Source organism: Protopterus annectens, chromosome 3.part1 (genome assembly GCF_019279795.1).
Source record: "Protopterus annectens isolate FY-2018-M chromosome 3.part1, PAN1.0, whole genome shotgun sequence".
Lineage (NCBI taxonomy): Eukaryota > Metazoa > Chordata > Ceratodontiformes > Protopteridae > Protopterus > Protopterus annectens.
The window spans coordinates 1,357,084,341-1,357,112,234 of NC_056732.1; the positions used below are offsets into that span (position 1 = coordinate 1,357,084,341).

The following is a 27,894-nucleotide window of genomic DNA, read 5'->3' on the forward strand; positions in this document are numbered from 1 at the left end:
TGTGTGTGTGTGTGTGTGTGTGTGCATATATCAAAACAGAGTTCATTTTGCAATATATTTATTTATATACTTTATGCACACAGTAAACCAAAGTTTATTAGCATTTTTAGATTACAAATATGCTTTCAAATCAATAAATCTACACTACAAATGAGATTTAGCAATACATAGCATACATAGAGCAAAGTATATTATGGTGTATAGATTAAGTATAACCTTTCAAATCAGCACATATGCAGCACACCTGCGATTCTGCAGTAGATACCAAATTTTATGTTTTGTTGTTTTACCACTTCAATGTACTATGACAAGGTCAGATGAAAAAAAAGACACAAAAAAGCTTATTAAAATGTACATTAGCATTCATAAAATCTGATCACAACTAAAGAGGATCATACTTTTGATTAAACATTAAATTACTATTAACAGTAGACCAATTCCTAGAATCAGTGTGAAACAGGAAGACCTCAGAAAATCAGCTGTCTGTTTTTGTAATAATTATTCATGCAATAATTATTTTTCTAGACATCTTCTTAATCATTACTGTAATCCCATCTGCTCAATGAAAATGCTACTGTTTTACATTAATACTTGAATGTAAAAACATTGAAAGGTTTATAGTATGTTACTATATTTTATATGCAGAGTATTAAGAGGATAAACCTGAATTTATTTCAACTTGAATTTTTTATATATTTTTGTGACATGTTCACCCCATTCCTGCACTAATCTTTGAGATCCACCTTCTTCTTGCAGACAAGCACACATTTGATGCCAATACCGAAGTAGCAACCCTTACAGTGGGACCCAAATCAGCCTCTTCCCAACCAAGAGGGGGGGCCTAAGTCAGCCACTTACTGCTATCCCTTTTGAAATGACTTGATATTTCACTATCAAACTGAAAGCAGTTTTTAAATGAACATGAACATACGGTCCATTTTAGGTCAATGCACAGCTGAAATTGTGTTCTACAACTCAGTTATCCCATAACCACAAAATAGAATTATTTGTACAGTAACTCCTGTGCCTTGGAGATGCCTGCAGTTATCTGTTTGGAAGCCACAGACAGATGTTTTCCAGTATACTGTTGTTGTCAGTCATAATGTAGGATGAGTATAACCTGGCATCATATATTCTGATGGTCATCGTCTCTTTCTTTACATTGTCTTAAGAAATTAACTGCAAGAAAGGAGGAACCTTGAACAACTGAAGGAGATTATGAGTGTTTGAGTAGATCTCAAGCATTAATGCTAAGGTTGTTACACAAAATTGTGGAATAAGGACACAAATAAATTTTAAGAAGGTGGCCACTACAAGTTTCTGATTGCCAGTTCAGAAATACAAGGGTAGTGAACTACATCATGCTGTAACAGACCTGGTGTGTTGGAATGGGGTCTTTTAGTAATAGGACTCTAGGTCCCAAATAATATGAGGGAGATCTGTGTATTAAAGTGATGGAACATACGTAGTCAAGGAGGACTTCCAATGTCAAAAACATGTTGTTTTACTGTAGACTGTCTATGTCAGCCTGAAAGGTCATAATCACAGAATACTGCAAGATCTGAGCATGAAGATAGAGGATCTTCAGTGTCAGAATAGTGCCTAAAGTCCAGAAAGAGGGATCTAAGGACTAACGTGGTATTCTGAATGCCACATTAGCAGAGTGAAGTAACAGAGGGAACAATAAAACAGATAAAAATGTCATTACCTTATGTTGCATGATCAGCTCCTCCATCTGTCCCATATCATCAGGAAAAGGTTCTTGGTTCCTTAGTGTCAGAGACTCCTCTGCTGCTAAGATCCATTCAATAAGCCTGTTGACTTCCTCTCGTTCAGCTGATAGTGAAGAGAGAGCTGCCTGTGTTCGATCTTCTTGTTGCTGAGCCCATGTTTGGACCTTAAAAAAATAAACAGTTTACCTATCATAATCTTCAACAGCTTTATGGATGCCAGAGCTGCACCAAGTGAAAATTGCATGATAATAGTGCATTAACTGAGGATCATAATGGACAGCAAAAAAAAAAAAAAAAAAAGGTCATAATTCTTTGTCCACAGTTCTTATGATGAACCTTTGAACTGTTTGCTGGACTCAAAGCAAAACAGACAGCTTCAAAAGGCATCCCAGAATTATACACATCTTTATCTCTGTTTTACCATTAACTTCTGTTTCAATTACAAGTTTACTGTGCTACTCTTAGAAGTTTTTTTTTTAAATAAAAAGAGATCTCACCTCTTGGAAGCGTGTTTTAGTAATGCTGAGCCAGGATTTGATGGTGATAACTGCATCAGGGTGACAGGCAGACAAGATCTCCTCTCCAAGGGAGGCAATGCATTCCAACTCCATCTGCTGACACTCTAGAGTTTTGAGGATCTCCTGGAGAAATAAAACGAGCCAGATAGTTAACTAGAGGCACCAACAGCCACTAGGGTCACAGAATACTCTAGAATGAATTTGTCAATATATAGTTAACTAGAGGCACCAACAGTTTTGTTCTTGTGTGGATATTTCAGCAGTAGGGTATGGCATGGTCTGTTTATCCACATCTCATGTGACTGTTTAGTAGCCCCAAGTGTTTACTTTTTCTGGTTTTTTTTTTTTGTGCCTGCTATTTCTTAGCAGCTTTGGGCTGTTGCGTGATGTATCATGGACATGTGACATTATAACGTATGACAGTAATTATTTCTACATTTCTGGCATTCCTGGGTTTTTGGGATCTCCTGGATAATGAAAAGGAGTCAGAGAGAGCCACAGAAAGAGCAAATGGCAAGTGTGGATAATTTCCAGAGTGATACCTCCTCAACTACACTTGAGGACCAGTTTTGATTTATTCTGTGAATTATCATGGATATGTGACATTATGACCTATGACAGTAAGGATTTCTAAATTTATTTTGATAGACAAGTATACAATCAGTGCTTTCTATTTTAATCCCTTTATTCTTGTCATGTGATACCTAGCTTTTTTAACATCTGAATCATATTTTCATAGAAAAAAAAAATAACCGTGTTAATGTGCCAAGAAAGTAGTTCTTAGCTGATAGCTGTATACAATATGCCTCACAACACAAATTACTTTTTTATTTGTTTATCCTTAGTAAATATGACTTTTCTCACCTAACCATTCTATCACTACTTATCTAGCTAATAAGTGTATAATTATTTGTGTAATAAGTTTATAGTTACCTGTAAAATCTGTTTGTTGAATGGGCACTGATGCCCTGTTGTTAACTAGACAATACCCTTCTGCTACTCATTTCTTCTGATAATACTAAGTTACTTTCTTGACTCTCACCTGATGCTGTTTATGAAATTCCAAGAGTGCACTTTCTTCTTCAGGAATGGCTCCATACTTGAGCGTTCTCTCTGATTCAGACAGACGTTCCAGGAAAGACTGCACCAATGAGTGGAATTCTTCAGCCTATGACATTAAAAATGTTAAGAGTGTAACACAGAATATCACATTGAAGACCATGAATAGGCATCGAAGCCAGTGCTTATCGCTTTTGCGTAACGGTAACCAGACCTAGTTATGTATTCATTGTGCATTTCTGTGAGATGTAAACACTTACTTGCTTTCAAATCATATAGTGACAAAGTAATTAAACAATTTAAATAATACTGTAACATGCTTCCAAATCATAATGCTAGATAAAGTAACAAAATGAGTTAATATCATAAAGTAGATATATTAAGAAGTTTAATGTATAACTGTAAATAAAATGATTCACGAGAAATGAGAGAATATTGAAACATGAAGTAAGAGCTGTTTCATCTATCAGTGTGTAATACGTGCCATTGGCCTTGAATATTTTACTAGCAATTATGATAAAAAATTATTTCCCAGGAAAGTATGATTTGAAAACAGAGCAGTTTATGAGTAGCAATTTTCTGGGATTATCACCACAATTCGTTTACCTAGCCTTGGAGGATTTATAAACAGATCTTTGAGTTGTTGCTCTGTGTGGGGATGCTACAGTGCTCTGACCTAGTTTAATGTAATTTTTAAACACAGTTGTCAGTAGTGACTTTCTGGGGTTTTTTCATAGGGCATGCACAAAGGATGATGCGATTGATAATGCAGCCATAAAGAGGGACTTTCTGCATAAACCATACAGTATTTGTAAACAGGTTTATGTCATTTATAAAGGTGATTTGTGCAATCCACACTACCTGTGCCAAAGTAAGTATAGTTTACAGAGCAATTTTGGTCAAGATATACGACATCCTATAGTACATCCAGAGTGTGCTTTATAACATAGCTGCAGGATGTGAGACTCCATGGAATAAAATTAAATGTATATCTGTGCAGGAGTGACTGTATTAGAAATGGACACAAAATGAACATGCCTCCATACACTTAAATGCATTCTTGCTGCTGATATAAATTACATTCATATATAGGAATGCTTTCCATAACAGCAGGTCTTTAAAGGGAGGGCACTGTAACAGTAAGTCATCTTACATCAGACATTTAACCATTGTAATATCACATTCTAGATTCTATTACAAACTCTTACAGTGCCGGTCTTTCATTCAGGAGCCCCCTATTTCTTTCTCTTTGCCTATACTCTGATATTAACCCTTGATAAGGAAGACAATCTCTAACCTGCAGTCCAAATAAATTCTTGCCTTCAAACTGAAGGGAAGACAGCAAAAGTCAAACGGGATAAGCTGATTCTTCCAACAGAACAAGGCGGACTAGGATTACCCAGTTTGAGGGGGTATTTTAGAGCAACATAGTTAAGGCCCTTGTATATAGCACTAGTGGAAAGGAATAATGCTGATACAGGGAGGAAGCTTAAGAAATAAGGAGAGATTGGGTTTTTGGATGCAGACTCTTAAGTAGAACAGCCAAATTCATACAGAGTATTATATTCATAAAATAGCAGGGAGCATTCTAAGAACCAAACCAGCATGATAATGGGGAAAAGAGATTTTGCCGAGAGGGATGACTGTGGTCAGGGTTACAAATAATTGGCAAGAGGGGGCTGGAATTTATTGTGAGAAACACCTCATTAGTGATTTATGTGGAACAACTTGGAATGCTTTAATGTGACATTACCATGTTTCTGTGTCAAACAATGTGCTGTCAAATCTGACTGCATTAGTGCACTCCCTAGCAGCCCATGCATCATGTTATCAAGGGCACCCCCACACATGCATGCACTCCTCCCTACACCCCCCCCACACACATCTCATTCCAGTGCATTCATGACCCTGCATACATGCACAAACATGTCCACACAACCACACATACGCACTTGCATTGACACATCTCTATTCCTATGGCTTCACTAGACTTACCTGTACCTTGAGTACTCCCATAGAAATGATTTGATGACCTCTGTCTTTTGATGGTATTAATAATTTTCTATTACTTAGCAATTTGGACCCATGAATGTCTCTATGGGAAGGTACATGGCTAACTAGTATTAGCCACTCTCCAGGGTTGTCACATTAACTGAATTTGCCAATGATAGCTCTCTGTACTCTGAGGCCTCTATGAGGAGAAAACTTCAGTATCAGCAGTACTGCAGTTTCTGAATCAGAAAGTCTTAGCATGATGTGGAATCATTCCAAGATATGGCTTATGCAGCCTTTCTGGATTCCTCAGTAGATGTGAAATAGAATTAACTTGTTACAATAAGCATGGTACATAAAACAACACAGACAGATATAAAGTAGTTGTACTATGTACCTAATGAGAGCCAGTAAAGTTTTTTTTAAAATGGACATAACTACTGGTAGACATTGAAAAAACTCCTTAGAAAGGGAGTAAATTTGGAAATTAATATACCCCAATTTATGTTAGTGCAATAAAATAAAGACTTAATGCAATTAGAAGGAAATATCTTAATGCTACAAAAAATGCTATATATAAGTAAACCTTACATAAAGAGAAGTATTATCCAAGTCTGACAAAATAATACACTTTGCTAAACAGTAATACAATGGTATTATATGAATATAGCAACAAAAATATGCTTAAGCTGTATTTTACAGATTAAAAAAAAAAAAAAAGCATGATAGTTTGCGAGAATGAGGTCATTGCAGAAATAAGCATCTAAAACCATAATAAGACCATATGACCAGTATGGCCAGGATAACATATATCCCTAAAGTACATTTTCCTTCCTTATACCTCCTTACTCTTCCTTCTTCACTTACTTCCTTACTGCTATCAAATTCTCTTACCTGACTTTATCTCTATATATACCATAAGCCTGTTTTTCCCTTACTTCATATTGAAATTCCTGTTTGTATTTCTTTAATTTTTTTACAAACTGTCTAAAATTTCTCTAAATATTAAATGATTGTCATACAACTTGTAGCAATTCTTAACAAATGTTTTATATTATCTCTAATTTGTTATAATTATTTAAACTGCAGATGTTTTTGTTTTATTTTTGAAGACTGTAAAATTATTGTTCTTAAAATGTTTTGTAATAATTTGGAGCTTTTCACCACAGGCCTCTGCTGAAAATGGGCTTCTACCAAGTTGAACTTCCCAGTAATCTAATGTCAATGACTGACTGACTAACTAACTAACTAACTAACTAACTAACTAACTAACTAACTAACTAACTAACTAACTAACTAACTAACGTTTAAATGAAAAGTAACATAGCAGCAGCATGCCCAGATGAAATCCTCCCACAAATATAATAAGTACAGCACTAAGAAAGAGATTTCCTTGGTGTTTAGTATATAAAGGACAGTATAAGATTTCCACTTATATTATAAAAAGAAGATAGTGGGAGAGTAACTTTCCTTTTACAGTGACCTCTCCTAAAGATTTACAATTATTGTGAGTATACTTGTACAATACTGTCTTGTTGCAGAGTCCCTGTAACAGTAAATCATAACATTTTGGTAGATTCTCAAGCAGTAACACATGTTCATTTGAGAAGTAATAAAATTAATCAAGAATGGAAAGGTAATAGAGTGGGATGAGGCCAAGCAAAAGTTTGGACTGCAGGTTACAGACTTTCTTCCCTACTAGAGACTGATATCAAAATATAGGCAAAAGGAAAGGAATAGGTGAGTGCTAAGTGAAAGGCCAGATCTGATAGAGTTTTTAGTTGAGTCTTAAACAGAAGCTGGTATGAAAAAGGGTTTATTAGTGAGGGATATAAAATATTGCATGATGGGTACAGGACAGTTTGACCCCATAATGATACATTAAAACATTCAAAATACAGATCTAAAATGGGTCTACATTAGAACATTGAAGTCTCAGAACTTCGAATGTTCTAATATCGAATCCAATTCAGTGAACGCTGACAACATTGAACATTCAGAACAGCAAATTTTTTCCTAGGGAAAAATTTGCTGTTCTGAAACACATACACACAACACAAGCACACCAAACAAACAGCAATCCACACACATGCACCTAAAATCTTACATCTAACCCTACACTAAACTGTACATACACCACTAACTATCCACTTACCTTAACCCAAACCCTAACCCTAAGGTCAGTTACTATCACACACTTACCTGATCTGCGCTCTAACCCTAACTCACCTACCCCGCCCTAACCCTCACGTGCACACAATCGCACACTTACCTGAACCCGACCTGTAACATTCCACCACAGAGCTGAAAATAGCGAAGTGACAGAAACGGACAACTGAATTCTTTCCCTGGGAAAAAAATCGGTTTTCGGCAGCGTCGCTATTTTCAGCATTCACTGAATAGGGTTCGATATTAGAACATTGGAAGTTATGAGACTTCGATGTTCTAATATAGACCCTCTAAAACAATACAAGAATAAATGATCAAATATTATCTCAGTAAAAAATGGAACAACGTAGATATAAAGAAATGTTCAAAAAGTAAAAAAAAAAACACTATGTAACTAAAAAAATAATAATCTACTTTCAATACCGGAAGTAGCACTATAAATTAAAACACAAGTTAAAATGTTAAAAATATAATGCATAAATAGAAAAATAACCAAAATAATGGAATAAAAACATCCTATATTACAAAACATTAAAGACATAATTACCGGAGTTAGTAATCTGCTTGTATTACAATTACTGAATGCAAAGCACAATTCATTATGTCTAAAGTAGAGATGAATCACAGCACACTAAAAAACTACTGCCACCTGCTAGGCCTCACTGAAATGGCAAAAATAAATAAACAAATAAACCACAGACAATTTGACATAAAGAAAAAAAACATTATATACAGCTTGTGCATCCATACAGTTACTGAGAAGAAGAGATCAGGAATATGAGGCATTTATCAGTGAAGCAGAACCAACAAAAAAGCAAAAAGTATCAAACAACTGATCAAAGGCTTCTAAACATGGAGTTGCTCACTTTCTTAATGAACTAACTAACTATATATATATATATATATATATATATATATATATATATATATATATATAGGAGTGCTACAGAATCCTGAAAGCCCAAAATCCCAAAGACCAAAATCCTGAGACCAAAATCCTGAAAACTCAAAATTCTAAAAATTAAAAATCCTGAAAACACACATGATACCAACGCTTACTATATTCCAGCACAAGTACATACAGAAACATATTACCCTTCAAGTATATGCAGGGGGCAAGCCCCCCCTGCAGCCCCCAACAACCCTGCTACTTAACTATAACAACTCTGAGATTGCACTTCAGTATACTAAGTGCAATCTTGGAGTTGATATATTTAAGTAGCAGGGGGTGTGGGGGGTGCAGGGGGGCTTGCCCTACTGCTTATACTTGCAGAAGAGTAATTTTTTGTGTTTTATTTGTTTCTGTACATACTTGTGCTGGAATACAGTAAGTGTTAGTATCCTGTGTGTTTTCAGGATTTTGAACTTTCAGGATTTTGGGCTTTCAGAATATATATATATATATATATATATATATATATATATATATATATATATATACTGTTTAAAACAGTTGCATTTGAAATACATATAATAATATTATTAATTTTAAATACTATTATTGTTTGCAATGTTAAATATTGAATTTATTGTTAACAAGTTAAAACTGTTATTAATTAAATTAATTATATTAAAAAATTAAATAATATGGTAAATAAATTAACATTTAAATATTAAAAAGTTAAATGAAATATTAAATTCCTATAAAAATGAATGCTTGAAATATTAAATAAAATACTTTCATAAAACTTAATTGGGGTCAAATAGTCCATGGTCAAATAATCAGGGGTCAAACTGTCCACTTACTATTCCCATAGACAATAAATGTAAATTTAAATATGAACGTGTATACAATTGCATTGGGGTCAAATCGTCTGGGGTCAAGCTGTCCTGCTTCCTGCATGATATCTATAAGAATCAATCGGAAGATGTTAGAAAAAATTGAGAAGAGAGACTGACAAGGCAATTTATAAAAGAACAATGGGAGGACATATGTATGACTCCCAAATATGTAACAAAGTCCAGAAGTTTTATGATTTTTCCTTGGAAGTGTTTGCATAGGTATGCTTATTCCCCAAGTAGACTTCAAAAAAAAATCCTCAGGTAGTTAGAAAATGCTGGAGGTATGAAGGGAAAGAGAGAGGCAGAGGTACTTTTTTGAGAGTGTAATGAGTTGGTAGATTTTTAAAATTCTCTGCAGAGTGCTCTGTAAGAAATGTTGGGAGACCAAATGGTTCTAAGGAAATGATTCCTTTAAGCTGGGTTACAGAATCTGAATTGCCTAGACATAGTAAGGCCTTAGTAAATGTTAATGGTATTGGCTGCCAAAAAAGCAATTAATAGAAACTTGAAATCAAAATCTAAACCAGCTGCAACTGAAGTATTTAATATTGGAAAGGAGATAAAAGAACTTGATGTCTGACCTTTAGAAAAGAGTAGGAGCAAATGGCATATAAATAACCGGAATTTGTAGGAATACTACATACAGAATAATATTCAGTCAGAGGAATGAGGTTTAAGAGAAGGTAGGACTTGAGCAATTTGTGTAATGTTGAAGTGAATGAAATTTGTTGAAAATGTGTACCCTGCATGAAAATAGCAATGGGAATATGGTTTATTTTCTTTTCTATTACTGCATGGATTGGTATCTCACCTTTTTAAAATGTCACATTTAATAAAGATATTGAAAAGAAATGATACAGAAAGAACAGCAACTATATTGATGACATTCAGCCTACTAACCATTATTTCATTACACTAGGCATGCCAGGATAAAAGAATTCCCATATACTGATTGCTATAGGAAAAATTTGCAGATAATGTTATAAAAAAAGAATGAACTTTCTTTGCAACCGGGACTCAATGAACATTGTAGCAGTCAGTAATAACTATCCATACTCCTACAGATGTGAAGCATGCAAAATTTACTTCTAATAAAGTATTCATTGCAAGGTATTTAAACAAAACCTTCACTGGGATGCACATAGGTCTTTTTATAGTGTAAGCAAGTAGTAATCTTTTTCTAGTTTTTATTGACTGGAGATGCTTTGATGAATAAACAAACACAGCATGTTTACGTTAGCCTACTGTTTTTATAGGAATAAGTGGATAAATAAACAGCGGAGTAATAGGTGTGGTATTCCTTCTAACTGAGAAATTATTTGGCCTTAGTCAAATCCTAGCCATAAGGAAGTGCCATAAAGAAAACTGTGCAGATAAAAAAAACACATAAGCATGTCTGACAATCTGTTATGGCATAATTACATGCAGTTGCACTAAAGCAATATTACATGTCTCAGAACTTTGTTTGCTGCAACAATACCTACACGGCTATCCTAAGAATACATACCAAATCATGCATATAATCAAGAAAGTAAGCTACATTGTAAAATTTACCTGAAAAATATAGTGTCATGCTTTGTTTTGTAATAACATACATAAGCCATAGATAAAAATAAGAATTAAGTCTATCAGATCCTTGATTAGTACATGTCTATGGGGCTATAATATTCATAAAAATAAATCCTGTGTTCTACGAAACTGAAATTATGGATGAACTTGCTGCTTTAACAAATAAGTAGGGAACGCAATATTGCTTAAAATATAAAAGCTTCCATAGTGTATAACAATAAAATCCTATTTTTTTAATTCCAACAGCTCCCATAATAAAATAAAAATACTGAAGAATTGCAAAGATCAGTTGTTGTTTTCTGATGATGTAAAAATATAAGAGCTCATACATCCAGTAATCTAAACAGGTAACACCTTATATGTATCTTTTGTGTGTAGGGCTTTACAATGCTTTGATGTAAAGAATTTGGAAAGAGGCTGTCATATAGGTCTTGGTTATCTGTACAAATTATTTCTAGAAGAAATCTAGTTTCCGTAGAAAACTGGAACAACTAGAAAGCATTTCTCTTGTTGCTACTGTCTGAATTCTCCATTTTCTTCCAAAGTCTAATAGGCCTGAGGCACAGTGTTACAGTGGTTATTGTTGTCTCCTCACAGCAAGAGGTTCCCAGGTTCAGTTCTCAGCTGGGGGACCTTCTGTGTGGAGTCTGAATGTCCTTCCTATGTTTGCATGTGTTTTCTCAAGTACTTCAGTTTCCTCTAACATTCCAAAGACATGCAGTAGGTAGATTAGATACTCTAAATTGGCCATAAGTGTGAGTGTGTTTGCTGTGGAAGAACAACCATGCCAGGGTTAGCCACCCTGCAGTGTGAACATCATCTCTAGATGTTTGTCACTGTTGATGTGATACACCCCAACCCATATGCAAAAAAATGGGACAAAAGGGTTGTGGGTGGAAAGACTTAGAGGTCTGCGGTGAGAGACTCAAACATTTTTTAGCAACTGGAATATCAAGGATACAAGCTTTTATATTCTCAGGCATCTTATCTAATAACCATCAGCATGCCCGCATATGACTATGCCTGACATAACAATTCTAGTAACAGGATCTAATGCATAATAACCACACCCTGAGGAGATACAGACTCAGCATTCCTAATTAAGCAGATCAAATCGTCTTTCAACTTATAGTCTACCAAGCTTTTGCAATATGCTGCATTTGTGGTAAAACAGTATTTTGTAGGATGACATGCTTTATACAATTATGGTGTGTGTGTGTGTGTGTGTGTGTGTGTGTGTGTGTGTGTGTGTGTGTGTGTGTGTGTGTGTGTGTGTGTGTGTGTGCATATGCTAGAAGAATAACCCCACCTATGCATCTGTATGTGAGTAGGCTAGAAGAATAACCCCGCCTACTCTACCCATTCAACATCCATACTGAGGATGTACTAAGGGTATTTGAAGTCAAAGGTATGGCTAAACTATCAGTATTAGCTTTTAAATTAAAATAGAAATAATGGTTATCTTTATCAAATCTGTATTACAAGTGTGCTGATCTATTTGCTGAAAAGGAGGAAGGGAGTTCTCTCTCATTCTGTGTTTTTTTTTGCCCAAAGCCTTTGAAGATACTGAGGTGGGCATGAAATATTCAGCTTTAAATTCTGAACTACATCAATCATCAAAATGGAGTAACAGTAGGTTTGAACCTTTCTTGAAAGGGTCAGAAAAAAATTTCCTTTGCCAATTTGTTGTAATCCGTGGTAGGCAGAGCAGAGACAAAAGAAGCTGCACTGTCAGTTGAAAGGATAGAACCTATGCTGCTGGAGAAACTTCTGATGCTCCCACTATTGAGAGTTGCAGCTCAGGTTTCCTGACCTTCAGTACTAAGTTTGGAAAGACCAACTTTGTTACAGCATCAGTACCGGTGAAGGTATCTGTTTCATTTTATATGTAAAAGGCACTGACATCAGTAGAGATTTTAGGTGCTCAAACGACCGTTATGGCAGTACATGGAAAAGTTTCAGAATCCAGCTGGGATGACATCCTCTTAGTTTGAATCATTATTTCTTTTAAGTCAGGAAAACGTCACAATTATCTTTATGTTCAGGATGCAAACAAAACTGATACTGGTGATGAAAGTCACGTGAGGTTAATTTGTCTACTAGAATCCTGCTTGTTGCCAGTTTTAGACACATCAGTACAAAATAACATGAACAATGAAAAAAAAGTGTAATAAAGAAAACACTATCCACCCATAATGGAAGGCTGCTAAACTATGCAGTAGAAATTTCTTTTGGTGAGTTGAGAGGAATTCCCTTCTTGACAATAAATGTAATCCTATGAACGTGAACTAGATGGGTAGTACTCAGTGATTTTAACATTCTTCAACAGTGTTTCTATTTCTTTTAATGGTGGAAAAGGTCATGATTTCTCCCATTAAGAGTTGTCAAACATTCTAGCTATTTCTCTTTTTCTCTCAGTTGCATGAGTATGGAGTTAGTATATATAAGTAAGGTAGGGTGAAGTCTCTCCACATGCGGATATATGTGGGATTGGATTCCTGCAAAAAAGATTGAATGTGAGCTTTTTGCAACAACTTGACTAATTAGCCACAGTGAATTGACTAGCACGTTTGCTGGACAATTGGGATTCTGGGCTTTTTTGGGTAACCAGTTGGGATTTATGTAACATTCAAAACAGTGAGAGGAAGTGAAAGAAATGTAAAACAATGTAGGCTATATAAGACAGTCATGTCACTGCATATGCTAATGGTTCCCAAAGTACAAGATCTGTCGTGTACTCTATTAGGGAAGCAGCCACTCCTTTTGCAACTTGTTGTTAACAGAAAACATCAGCAAGATATTACAACATTAGAGACAATGTTAATTATTTCCATGTTTTTTTTTTAAAGAAGATAAATCCACTATAAGAGCCACTTCAGTTTTGGTTCCCTATAGCACAATTACTAGCATTATTGTGATCCTCAGACTTGAGAGGTTATCATGACAAAAGCATCCTCCAACAGATAAATAAATAGAAGTTATAATTTATAAGAAGTATCCTGGGACTTGACAACTGAGTATGATTATTTTGATACATGTACCCAGTGTAAACTAATTTAGGAATCAAACATGGGTATCTATATCCACATAGTTATCCATCAGCACACAGCTCAAAGGAATAAGTTCACATATAAACAGCTATCCAGTCAGTTTGCAAAGTGAGGTATGAGCAGCTGCAACATCTGGAGCTCTTGTAGTACAACTATCAGTACTTGGTATGTTTTCAAAGTCATGCTGTGAGAGGTGGTCCCCACCAAGGTGTCTCAAGATATATTTATTCTGGTCAGTGCAGCTTTTTAAACAGGAAATGATATGACATTCAAGTGATATACCATGTGGCTGTAGTTGAACAGAAATGAGCAACATGGCCTTATGGCACTCTCCCTCTGTACTGACCATCTGCTGGCTAGTTACAGAGGTTTCATACCATATGATCAAAGCTACTTTTATGGAAAATTGTATTGATCAAGAAGACATGAGTGGCACGGTCATTGAAAGCAATTTTGCTTCCTTTGCATGCAGGCCTCCACAGCCCATTTTGAGGAGGGGGAGCTTTATAAGCTTTTGCCCAGAAATTAATATAAACAGCTCCAATACTGCTGCATCTCATGGCAAGGACAAACACCACTCACAGTGACCATTTCAATAAAAAGACATTTTGGACAAGTCTGCCAACTACGTTAACCTGTTATATTAGTGAAATATTTCACCTTCTTGCAACTGGTATGACAACATGGTAAACCACAACCAAGAAATTGACCTGTAATGGTTAAATTACAACTAAAAAATAATAGAACACAAGTCCACGTGTGGTAGTTCACAACTGAAAAGACATGTTTTGTGGTTATATACAACTTTGCATGGCTAGAATGAAGTATCAGCTATTTTTTGTAAGCATAACTTTGATGCTGTATGAACACATACATGAATAAATTATGAGCAGCTGTGAGATGGAATGCAATAACACTTTCCAAGTGCATTTGGTGACATCACATATCATATGTCCGAGCCTTGAACAACTTCTTCTACTTCATGTCACTAATTTCGCAAGAAAATTCTGGCTTTATAACATTTGCACCTTGCTAACTCTCCCTCCTCTACCTGTCACTACCCTACCTAACTTTTACTCACCCAATTGTTTTAGAGCACAGTGGTCCTTTCCTGACCCTAATTTATACCTCTTAAATACCAGCACTGTGATACCTCAGCTACTGTACTGAGCAATGCTCTACTAAATCTTATCTTTTCTCTTCCTTTTCTACTATACTCCCCCACAAGTGCATAATTTTACTCTCTTTACTCTCTTAACCCTCCTTAAATTTACCTCCCACCCCTCTACCTCTACCCTTCTGCCAAATGCCTCTTTTTCCCCTCTACCAGCTTGATCTAATCATTAATGACATGTTAAGGGCTTTTCACTTTGTCCTGTTGCAAATCTACTTTTTTGTAACTTTTTGTTATTATCCTTGTTAAATTTATATGACTTGTTAATCTTCATTAGTGCATGACTATATGATGCTTTGTACTGTATTTCTTATATCACATGAATGTATGTAGTAGTTATTTATCCAAATTCTCATTAATGCTATGATTTGTTGTTTGTGTGGAGCTTTTCTCCTTAGGTCTCCATGGAAAATGGGCCACCAGCCCAGTGGACTAACCCGGTTAACAAATGACAAATAAATAAAATAAATAAATAATAAATAAATTTGTTTCCTTGAGTTATTTTGTAAACTATAAACTTTGATATCCATCTTAACTATTGTGTGAAGATTGGTAGTCAGATTTTTGACTTCCGAAGTTTGAACTATAATGAATAATAAGTGATACATTTGACTTAAATGACTACTCATGGCTCACAGTCACCAGCTGACTTTGAAAGCCAAAACAGCTTTGGTTGGTCACATTTAAAGACTTTAGCAGCTTAAAACATATTTATAACCTAAACATATCTTTAAATTTGACAACATACAGGCTGATGTCTAGATGTTGACATAACAGAGAACTGTATTTTCATAAAAAGGAAAAATATTATCCATAAAAAAATATCAATCCCACCTGTCTGAGTGCAGCCTCTAGTCGGGTTTGCTTGGAGACAGAAAGACTGCAGACGGTCTCCCACCGGTTGTCCAGTTCTTCCATCTGTTCCTGGAGCCACTGTGAGTCAGCACTGGTGTTACCTTTAGTCAGATCTCTCACTGAGCGTTTCAGAGTCTTCATGCAGCCAGCACGTTTTCCTAGCTCTTTCTGAAAATCCTAGTGGAAATAGAAGCAGGAGAGTCAGATGAAAGTCCTTTTAATAAGGGATGAAATGTGAAAATGTTAGTTTTAACCTTACCTTCCAGAGAAATATAGCAAGATAACTGTGTTGCAAACTCATTATGGACAACTACATTTCTAATTGACTGAAACTTGAATAACATGAGTCCATATTATTTATTATGTTACTATTTGGACAGTTTTAATAATTTCTTTACTGAGACAATTCAAGCTCTAGCTAGTCAATTACCTCCTAGCTCTCCCAGCCCTGATAGTATCACCCATATAAACTTACTCTCTTTCAGCATCCAACCAGTGTCCACATCATTTATTCACACCTTAATCAAAAAATTAAAACCCACCACTCGCTCCGCTGACTAAATCCCTGCCGAATACCTTCAAAAATCAGCTGATGCTATTGCTTATCCAGTTTCAATACTAATTAATCCTACCACAGCTGAGGCTAACATTCCCACCATTTGGAAAACATCCTATGTAATTCCACTACATAAAGGAGGTTCCTCCACTGAATTCTCCAACTACAGACCGATAGCTATACTTTCTCCATTTGCAAAGATCATGGAAAAATGTACACACAAACAACTCATGCACCACCTAATCCAGAATCACCTCTTGGCCGATACCCAACTTGGCTTCCATCCACACCATAGCATGACCTCCGCTCTGCTAGCTTTTACCAATACCATTAATAATAACCGTAACAATAATCAAATATCCTCAGCCCTCTTCTTGGATCTTTCTAAGGCATTTGACATGGTGGATCATCATCTATTGATTCACACCCTGCAGACTTTCTGCATAGATTCTAAAGCCCTTCAATGGTTTAAATCCTACCTCAGTGGGAGGCAGCAGGCTGTTCTCTGGCAGAATAAGCTCTCTAACCTATTACCTAACACCCTTGTTGTCCCACAAGGCTCCATGTTAGGGCCCCTACTGTTTTCCATCTTTATTAATGACCTAAATACTGTCATCCCTAATATCAGCTGTATCCAGTACACTGATGACTCCACCCTGATTTGCTCAGCTACATCTCCTGCAGACTTGAGGTCTGCTACCCAGTCCACCTTTAATACTATAGAAAACTGGCTCTCTGAATATCGATTGTTACTAAATCCCCAAAAAACTAAAATGCTGCTATTCTCACACAAAGCTCCACTGTGTTTACCTTTACCATAAATGCAAAAGATGGGACAATAATCTCCTCTGACCCTTCTACAAAACTACTTGGCGTCATTATTGATAATAACCTAAAATTTGATCTACACATAAACCAATTGATCAAGACCATCAATGAAAAACTTGGGTCACTATACAGAATTAAAGCCTTCTTAACCCCTCCATCTAAGATCACCATAGCCCAATCTCACCTACTCTCAACACTTCTATATGTTTCCCCCTTCTCTCTAATCTAAACAAGTCTGTACTTAACAGACTGTCAACATGTTACAATCACATTGCCAGGTTTGCCACAGGCCTGCCTTTTAGAACACACCACTGCATCAACCTTAAACAACTTGAGTGGCTAGAACTTCCCAGTCTTATTTAATTTAACCTTCTAATTGTGGCCAAGAAAATCCTCCATAACCCAAATAATACACCAGCTCTTAAGAATATTATCACCCCCTATAACAATCCAAGACTGCTTCACTCCTCAAACAAACTACTAATTTAAACTATCAAAACTAACAATGTAGCCAGTGACTCCCTCTTTGCAAACTCTGTTGGTAGAGTTTGGAACCTACTCCCAGCTGATATTACATTGCTCTCCTCCCTAACCCAATTTGAAACCAGACTCAAACAACATCTGGCTCTAAACTGGCTTTGCCACTGTAACAAGCCTGGCTAACACTTATCTTAAACATGAAATACTAGTCAATTTACTGTAAAATTTCCCCTGAGTGTAACCTGGGGGAAACTCTAACCTGTGAACTTGCTTTTACATTATTTGTACATATCAAATCTGTAAATTGTCTTCATTGTTTTAAATGCTATTGTTTGTCTTGGAGTTTTTCTCCCTGGGCCTCTGCTGAAAATGGACATGATTCCATTCGGACTATCCCAGTCAACAAATGCAAAATAAAATAAATAAAAATAAATAAAATTTGCATTTCATATGAGAATACGAGTGTAATAGAAATTTTCTTGAAGATTGTCTTTCTGGGTCTTCTCCCGAAATGGAGTCTGTCTTCTAGGACTTTCCCAATTAATAAAAATAAATAAGTACATTGCAATGCTCCAGGAACTGAAAATACATGCACATGTGTTTGCATACAATGCAAATAACAAATACAAAAGAACATTTAGCCTAGCATAAAATAAAAATTCTTACTGAGAAAGCTGTAAATAGCATAAATACCAATACATACAAAGGTTCCCATTGGCCATTATTGGAAAAGGACAGACAAATTTCACTGGTGTCCTGAGCAAAATTCACTTAGCATATATACTGCTTTGTGTCTCTCCTGAAAACAGCCATAGGCCAAGTGGAAGGACCTGATGAACAAAAGGTAAGTAAAGTTGAAATAAAAATAAGCAATGTAACATCTTTACCATAAAGAATTTTAAAGAGAGTCTGAAACTCACTACTTTTCGATTAAATACATTAGTTTTGACTATCTTAATAAGCAAGCATTGGCCATGCCATTTTTGGTTTGTGCCACATTTATTTATTTATTTATTTATTTAACTGGGTATGCCCTTTAGGCACAAATACCTCTTTTTAGAGTTAATCAGGAAGCACTTATCTAGTCAAGTGACTTAGTCATGTCAGAATGTTGATGAAAAGAGTGATTCAGAAACTTATTACCCTATCATTTTGTGCTATACCACCAAGAAGTCCATCCACATGTGTCTAGTGGAGATTTTGCAAGTTCTTCTAAACACTGCAATCTTTAAAGCAGTTTTAAATGTCATTTAAAAGGTCTAGGTGAGTTAAGAATAACTGATAAGCCAGGTGACTGTAGTCAAGCCCAAGACATAAGCTAGGATACATCTGCAGATTTTTTTTTCTATTATTTTTTCCTCTGATGTTGTAGAGATAACCTACCTAACTTTAACAAGGTATTTGATATAGGCATATACAAAGTGTTCCAGTATAATGCACAATATTCCAAGGTTATAGTATAGGTAAAAAAGTAACTGTGTAGAGAATGTAGAGCAACAGAAAAATTAAATCAGTTTCTAAGACACGGTGGCCACTTACGGATAGCACAGCACTGGACTGTTTTTAATGGGTTTACATATATTGATGAGGACTTGAAAAAAGTGTGATCAACGAGTTTGTTAATTTGATGGAATAAACTATTTATCTATCTATCTTGTCTAAGTAAAGAATCTGTACTTCCAGTCACTATAACACAAGTAATTTTAATTATGGAAACAAATCCACAGCAAAATAATTTATTTATGTATTTATTTTACATTTGTTGACCGGGTTAGTCTGTCTGAGCTGATAGCCCTTTTTCAGCGGAGACCCAGGGAGAAAAGCTCCACAAATTTCCATAGAAATCAAAACATTAGCATTTGTAAGTTCCATTTTTTAAAGTTCCACAAATTTACATAACAAAATCAAAGACCTAAGCATTTTTAAGTTAGAAGCAGTAGAGTATTGAAACTATTTACAGAGTTATAGTTGACAGTACACTTAGGATAAGTGCAGGAAACAGTATGCAGGTTTTTCATACAGTATATGAAGTTAAAAATATAGTCAAGGTGTTGACTGTCAGAGAAGAGACTGCATAAAAGTACAGAATAGTTAGTTAATATGTCAAACAGAGCTAACACTAAACAGAAATTAAGCCAGTTGTTGTTGTTGTTGTTGTTGTGTCTTTCGGCTTTTCCCGGTTAGGGGTCACCACAGCGGAACTCCGGTCCGCTAATGATTGGCAGTAGACTTTAACGTGCAAGTTGCCAGCTCTGACGCACAACCTTCAATGAAGGTATGCCCATTCACACGTCTCCACACAGAAGACGCTCTAGCTGTGAATCGAACAGGATAGCATCTTACTGTGAGGCGACAACGCTACCGCAGCACCACCACCGCAATAGAAATTAAGCCAGTAAAAGGCAGAAAAGTAAGATTACAATTGATGAGGGACAGTTTATGGAGAATGAGTACAGCAGCAAGACCAGAGACTTTTAAGGTATTCTTTGGTGGCTGTTTTGAATTCATTGAGTTGATTACGTGATCTAATTTCCAATGGGAGCTTGTTCCAAGAGATGGTAGGGTAGTAGCTATAAAGATTTTGACCAGTTTTGCTCTTAGGTTTATATATTTGTGGTAGGTTCTGGTCTGAGCTTTGGAGAGTTCGACAGGGAGTATAGAAGGAAATTAGAGGAGACAGGTTGGGACAGAAGTTTGGTTGGTACAGGATAGAGTAGACAATTTGAAGCTGAGAGAGGAGATGCTGGTGGGGTAATTCCAGACAGTTCAAATGTTTTAGTGAAAGGCAGTGATGATCTGCAGCTCTGATTTGCAGCAAATCTTTCCAGTTTTTTATAGGTATTCTTCAGCTTAGTTAGGAGAGAGGTTTGGCAGTTGGAGAGGATCTGAGAGCTGTATAGTAAGCTTGGTAGGAGACAGATATGAGAGAGGGATATTTTAGCTGTGTTTGATAGGAACTTTTTATTTCTATATAAGAGGCCAAGTTTTTGATGGGCTTTCTTTATACAGTTGTTCATATGTAAATCAAATTTCAGTTGGTCGTTTATTATGACCACGAGAAGTTTTGTGTTGGGTTCAACTATTATTGGTGTTTTAATTAGAGAGTGGATAGCAAAAGTGAATTTAAGGTTGTGTAGGTTTTTGGGAAGAAAAAGTAAGAGTTTGTTTTTTTAGGATTTAGAATTAGCTGTTTTTTTAGACAGCCATGTCTCAATAGAGTTGAATGATTGGGGGAGTCTGCAATGGAGATGACTGTAGACTCATCAGTATATTGGATGAGGGTTGACTGAGGGCAGGAGGTGTAGAGTTGATTAGTAAAACTACTGAAGAGTAGGGGACTAATAATAGATCCTTGAGGAACACCCATTTTGATGGGAGAGGAGAGAGAGAGAGCAGAGAGCCATTTTACTGATTGAAGTTGGTCTGTAAGGTAGCTAGAAAACCAGGCAATGGAAGAGGTGGAGAAATTAAGGTTAGTGAGTTTGTCCAGAAGAGACGTGGGAGACTGTATCAGACGCTTTAGATAGATTTAGAAATAAGCATGACACTAGTTTATTTTTGTCCCTAGCCAGTGAAATAGTGTTAATAAAGGAAAGAAGGGCAGTAGTGGTGATATGTTTGGGGGAAAGCCATGCTGTGTGGGGGTGAGCAAATTTTCTTGTAATAGATGTTCAACGACTTTCTTATGCACACATTTTTCTAATATTTTTGAGAGAGGTGACAAGATGGCTATGGGTCTGAAGTTTGTGATGTCAGTGGTGTAACCCGCTTTGTGTATAAGTAGGGTATAAAATTCTTTCCAGATAGAGGGGACTTTAGATTCAGAGGTTGACTGGTTTATCAGACTAGAGACTGGGAGAGCTATAGAGTCTGTGGCTATCTGAAGGAAGTAGGGAGGTAAATTATCAGCAGATGCAGAACAGGGCTTTAGTTTATGAAGAAGAGATTTGATATAGCTGGTAGGTATTAGTTTAAGGGAAACTATGTTAGTAGGGGTCTGACTGGAGGGCGGATCTGGTGGATAGTTCATGTCAGAATTAGAGGGGGCAGGACTTAACATCTTACTAATGGATTCAATAAAGTAGGAATTGAAGATAATGGCAGTATCTTGGGGTGTATAAGTTGGGCAGGGATTAGGAGGTGAGGGGGTTACCTGTCTGAAGTATTTGGTTTATTGAGTGCCAGAATTTTTTTGGATTTAATCTTTGTGACGTGGGTAGGTTATTATAGAAATCTTTTTTGTCTTTATTTATATGTTTTTTTGCAAGGTTCCTGAGTTCTTTATATTTCTGTAAGTAAATGGGGAGCTTAGTTTTTACCCACGCTGTCCACATTCTGTCTTTTGTTTTCATCAAGGAGTGGGTAGCATCAGTTAACCTGGGGCTTATGTTAGATTTGACACATATGGTGTTTAAGGGAGTCAGTGAGTTAAGAATATTTTGGAAAGTTTTGTTGAATGTGTCTACTGGTTTGTCTAGAGGGAGATTGGTCAGAAAAGTCCAAGTTATTTTGGAGAGGAGGGTATTAAAAGTTACAGGATCAAATTTGGATAGCTTGCATGATTCAATGTATCTATGTGGTCTGGAGAAGTGAGGAGAGTATTTTATTACTTTTACTGAGGAGTGATCACTTAGAGAGTCAGGCAGTGCTTCAGGATTGTGATATTTATGTGGGTCTGAGACTAATATCCAGTCAATAAGTGAGCTGGAGCTGGCCATTTTATTAGTGTGGGTAGGTGTAGAGATAAGCTGTATGAAACTATGCAAGTTGATACTTTGGAGTTAGGTGAGCAGAGGGATAGCCAGTTTATATTGACATCCCCTAGGATGATGGTTTCATTATGTATGTGTTGAGTAAGCCAGGAGAAAATATGTTCAAGTAGGGGGCTGTTGTCATCAGGGAGTATATAAATGGCAGCTGCAGTAATTTTAAGATGATTGTTGAGAATTAGATTGGCAATTAGGAGTTCTGCAGGCTAAAAGGATGGGGTTTGTTTGTCTAGTAAAGTGAGCGTAAGATGGTTCAAGAAGACAATGGCTACTCCTCCACCTTTTTTTGAGGCAGTCTAGTCGGAGTATGTTATACCTGGAAGGAGAAAGTCTTTATCAGAGTTCAGAGGTTTTGGGCCAAGTTTCTGTGAGGGTAACAATATCTGGGGAGTGGAGGTCCAGGCATGAAATTCAATGACTTTATTCAGCACACTTCTAATATTCATTAAATAAAAAGATATATGTTTCTTAGGGAGAGTGATTTCACTTCAGTTGTTGACATGAGGGGGAAAGTTAGGCCCTGGATTAGGATGAATATTGCCTGTTAGTAATAGAGTTTTAAGGACGGGCTTAACATGTAAGTGAGAAGGGTAGCCAATGAAGTCCTTAACTTTACTTCTTAGAGAAGTTTGGGGGGAATAAAGAAATTTGATTTTGGGGAGGAGAATATTTGGAGGAAAGATGAATGTGGAGATTGTAAATGAGTGAGAAGGTTGAGCAAAGACATTAGGGTGAGTGGATGTTGGCATTGGAGTTTCAAGTATCAGTTGGATATTATAGGAGGTGAGAAGATAAAGTAGAAGCAAAGGAGGTATGTAGAGAAAAGTTAGAAACATGTTGTTTCTGTTAAAGAGGAAGATAAATAGTGGTAAGCCAGAGGGAATGAAGTAGATTGTGATACAGATGTAATTAATAGTTATGGAGTAAGAAAGGGTGCAAGGAGGGATGATTCAATTAGTAAGGAGGTATGGTGGGTGTATTACTTAGTCAAACATACCTGGTGATAACCAAGATGTGTGGTACAACTGCCTAGGTTGGGTCTGAGGACAGGAAGAGGAGGGGTTAGAGGTGAGGGGACAAGGAGAGATTAGGCATAAATTAAATTATATGAGGGGTGGGTGGGAATGGGGGTTGGGTAGTGTTGTGGAGTGAGCTCCAGTGTAGTGAGGGCAAGCAGAATGGGGCTAAACTGAGCAGGAAGAGCTCAGAAGAAAAACAACCAGTAAAGTGAGATGTGAAGGCAAGGAAAAGAGGTAGGACGTATTCTTGGAGGGAAAAATACTAATCCAGGGGCTGGGGATGAAAAAGAGTGGTAAGAATATCTGTACTCAGGCAGACACCCAGGAGAGGAAAAAGATGGGGGGACTATGAGTGAGAAAAACACTAAACAAATAAAAGTATAGGAGATACATTTTCCAAATGAAAAAAAAAACAAATATGAAAAATAACCTTAGGTTTGGGCGCGCCACCCAATGAGACAAGCAGCTACACCAAGGGGGTTTCAAAAATGGCTGCTGTAGCTTAAGAAAGCTAGGTTATGCTGTAATTGGTCTTGTGGGGGAGGGGGGACAGAACAGACCAGACAAGTGGTGGATAGCCAATACTATGATAAAAAAGGTTGGCCCTGATTTCACAGAATGTGCAAATCTAAAGATACAATCAGGAAAGGACGTAGGTACTCTGGACTTGCTTGTTTTGCATATCTTTCTTATAGAAATAAAATAAATCACTTTTACAAAGGAGTATGTGGGATTTAGGAAGACCAAAACAAGAATTTATAAGAGAAAGGATTTAGTAGTAGTACAAAAACAGAAGGGCTTTCAAGTAGTTAAACAGGACATAAAGGGAGACTACTGTTAGGAAGTACGAATGGGGGGGGGCACAGCTAATGTTCTGAAACAATCAGGAAAAGCAGAAGGTACTTTGGACTTACTTGTTTTGCATACCTTTCTTATGAAACAAAATAAAATAAACCACTTTTACCAGGAGAATGTGGGATTTAGAAAGACCAGAATTTATAGGATGAAGGGTTTGGTAATAGTAAAAGAACAGCAGGGTTTTCAAATAGTTAAACAGCATGCAAAGGGAGACTGCTGTTATGAAGTATGGGGGAGGGCAGCTAACATCGGTGGTGGAATGCTTTAGTTAAAAAAATAGAAATTAAACAAGAGCTAGTAATTGACAATTGTATTCAGAGGATAAAACATACTTTCTATATACTTTGAAAATTACACTGATCCCTAGGTTGCCCAGTTGTGTTAAAGAGTGCTGCATGCCAGTAGTTTGAGCTTGGCTTGGGGGGATCCAAGGAAAAGTAGATTAAAAGAAGGAGTTTCTGTATATTTTAAAAATAACACTAATTCCGAGGTTGCCTGGTTCTGTTAAAGAGTGTCACAGGCCAGTAGTTCCAGCATGGCTTTGAGGGAATCCAGGGAAAGGTAGATTAAAAGAAGGAGTTTCTGTATATTTTGAAAATAACACTGATCCTGAGGTTGCCCAGTTCTGTTAAAGAGCACTGCAGGCCAGTAGTGTGAGCTTGGCTTGGGGGGGGGGGGGGTATCCAGGAAAAAGTAGATTACAAAAAGGAGCTTAGGTATCGGCACTCCACCTGACGAGACAAGCAACTACACCAAATGGATTTTAAAAATGTCCATCTCTCAATGATATCATCCCAAAGTGATTATTTCCCACAGACAAACCTGTTTCACCATTAGACATCATCAGTGCCAATTCATCTAAACATCAGCACAAAGTTAAATACAAATAGCCCCAGACTATCCTGACATCACACAATATGTGACTGATTGAAAACTAGATCAAATAAAATTTTTGGATCAAATTCACTATCCAAATTCTGTAGGTTCATAGATTCATAGGTTCATAGGTATTTACTAGGCTAACAACTACAAGAGCCTTTTAAAACCTAGCCATGCATCCCAAATCTCTGACAAGTTCTAATACCCTTGATAAGTGTAATCATAGGCCTAGGAGATGAACCATTTACAGGTTACCTGTGTCCGTTAGAGACATAGGTGCCAAATCAGGGATGACATTTCTGGTTTCCCATCCAACTGTCCAAGTTGCACTTGAATTGGCTTAGGGAGGAACTCTGCTTTATATGGATGGTGTAGAACAGAGCGTGTGTATGTAACTTTAAGAAGTATTTCCAGATTGTAGGCACGTGCATATAAATAGTGAGCACGTGCAAGCAGCAGTGCCATTTTGAGAGAATAGCTAGAGTGTTAACGTGTATGAGTGTGGTAGTCAGTCTGTTTATAAGTTTATTTAAGTTTAAGTTACTAAGCCTCATTCCTGATGTGTTTGTGTATAATAAAGCTGCTAGCTGCTTGAACTGAACCCACAACTGTTCGTCTGTTTTATCCTGACCAGACAAGCGACATGGTGTCAGAACTGGGATTGAGAGTGCAACTTCTTCAAGCCATGAGGTGCAGAGTTGATGGTGAAGGTATATTGAGTAGGTTGGGTGACTAAAGTGCTCAAATGATCAAGAAGGGCCAGAAATGAACTTCAGGTAACCAAAACTTGTACAAATGATTTATTTTGCAAAGGAAATGAAATGGAGCATTTGTAAGGCACAAAATGCATTGTTAATCAAATGAGTAGCACACAATGCATTATTAATCAAACAAAAAGCACAAAATGCATTATTAATTAAATGAAATGTTCAAAACCACGATGACCTCTGTAACTTCTTGCGCCCACTTCAAATTCTTAATAAAATCACACTTAAAAACTTGCCAGATATGCCCTTGCAACCCCCCTCCAATACCATCCACTTCATCCACCCACTACCTCTCTCGGCCCCCTATCAACAACCTACTCTTAGCAAGCTGGCTACTCATGTTCCCAGCTGCCTACCACATAGTACTAACTTCTTGTAGCAACAACTGCTAATGGCTGTTATGTACCTCAAAAACAGACTGTATCAATTGTTCACTGATGAATCTCAACTACATTTGTAACCATGTTTAGTATATGTCACCATATTTTAAAACTATACTATGTTGTACAGCTTTTTTACATCTATGTTTTATTGTTGTCTTACGTCTTCAGATGGATTTTAAATGTTATGTTTTTTAACTGTATAATGTAAGTAATACTTAATGTGGAGATTTTCTCTCCGGGCCTCCGCTGAAAACAGACCTGTGTCCAGTTGGACTCTCCCAGTGAACAAATGTAAATAAATAAATAAAATAAATAAATAAATAAATTGATAAGACTATCAGAAATACTTATATGGGGCTCAGAATTACCTCTGGTTTGCATAAAGAGCATGCTTAAAGTAAAATGAGCACGAGAAAAATATAATGAGCATGATAATAGATTAAATGGGCATAATGAGTACAATAAAAGATCAAAATAAGTTTAAAGAGCAAGGCGACTGCATGTTCTCTGGTAAAAGACCTTGTTTTGAGCATTAACTCCTATTTTGCATTGACCAAAGCCAATGAAAGCATAACTGGAGTTGTTTGAAGTATCTCAGAGTGTGCAAAGTATTTGCATAGTATGTGCTTTATTATGGTGCAATTATTTCAAAGAGTTTGCTGTATGCAAAGTACAGTTATTTTGTGATCTGCAGTCAAAGTGCAGCCATTTTGAAAAAAAGTTTCTTGTGCTGTGTACATTCATTCGCAGAGTGCTGCCATTTCAAAGTGTTTTTTGCACTGTACAGTTATTTTGCAAAGTACATTCATTTCGAAGTGTTCCTTACTCTGATCTTCTGCTGTGTACAGTTTATTTGCAAATTACAGTCATTTTAAAATATTTCTTACACTGATGAAGAGTGATTTTGCAAAGTACAGTGATTTAAGTGTTTGTGTGCTATGGAGACTTATTTTGCAAAGTGCAGTTATTTCAAAGAGTCTGTTGTGCTATTGGGCATAATTACAAGTTGTGGCATAAAGTTTAAATGTGTGTGTGTGTGTGTGTGTGTGTGTGTGTGTGTGTGTGTGTGTGTGTGTGTGTGTGTGTGTGTGTGTGTATTTATACACATGTTCATATATAATTTCAAGCACCTTCACTACTGTGTTGATATGGCAGAGGAATTTTGCAGACTCAGTCCACTTGTGTTTGAGCATAATATTGCAGAGAACTGGAGAGTATTTGAGCAAGAATACGATATTTTCATACAAGGAGCTTTTTCTGACAAAGATGCATGTACAAGGGCATCCATTTTGCTTAACTTAGCTGGGTCAGATGCCATTGAAAGAGAGAGTTCATTTGTGTATGCACCAGCAGTATATGCAGGGGAGGAGGAAAACTGCCATATTGTTGTACCGGCTGAATCAAGAGAGGACCCTGAATGCTTGAAATGTAAATTTAGAGAAATGTGCAACCCC

At 36.6% G+C, this 27,894-nt stretch overlaps 1 protein-coding gene across 1 annotated transcript in view; it reads right to left on the bottom strand.

The window, feature by feature from the left end:
- The window catches only part of LOC122797773 (microtubule-actin cross-linking factor 1-like), an 899,011-nt gene that overhangs the window by 237,277 nt on the left and 633,840 nt on the right, over positions 1-27,894 (bottom strand). Inside the window, exons 27-30 of the mRNA XM_044066295.1 lie at positions 15,881-16,078; positions 3,294-3,419; positions 2,231-2,374; positions 1,709-1,897 (exon numbers count right to left, since the gene is read on the bottom strand). Of these exons, the coding sequence (XP_043922230.1) occupies positions 1,709-1,897; positions 2,231-2,374; positions 3,294-3,419; positions 15,881-16,078 (657 nt within the window). The remainder of the gene's footprint in view (positions 1-1,708; positions 1,898-2,230; positions 2,375-3,293; positions 3,420-15,880; positions 16,079-27,894) is intronic.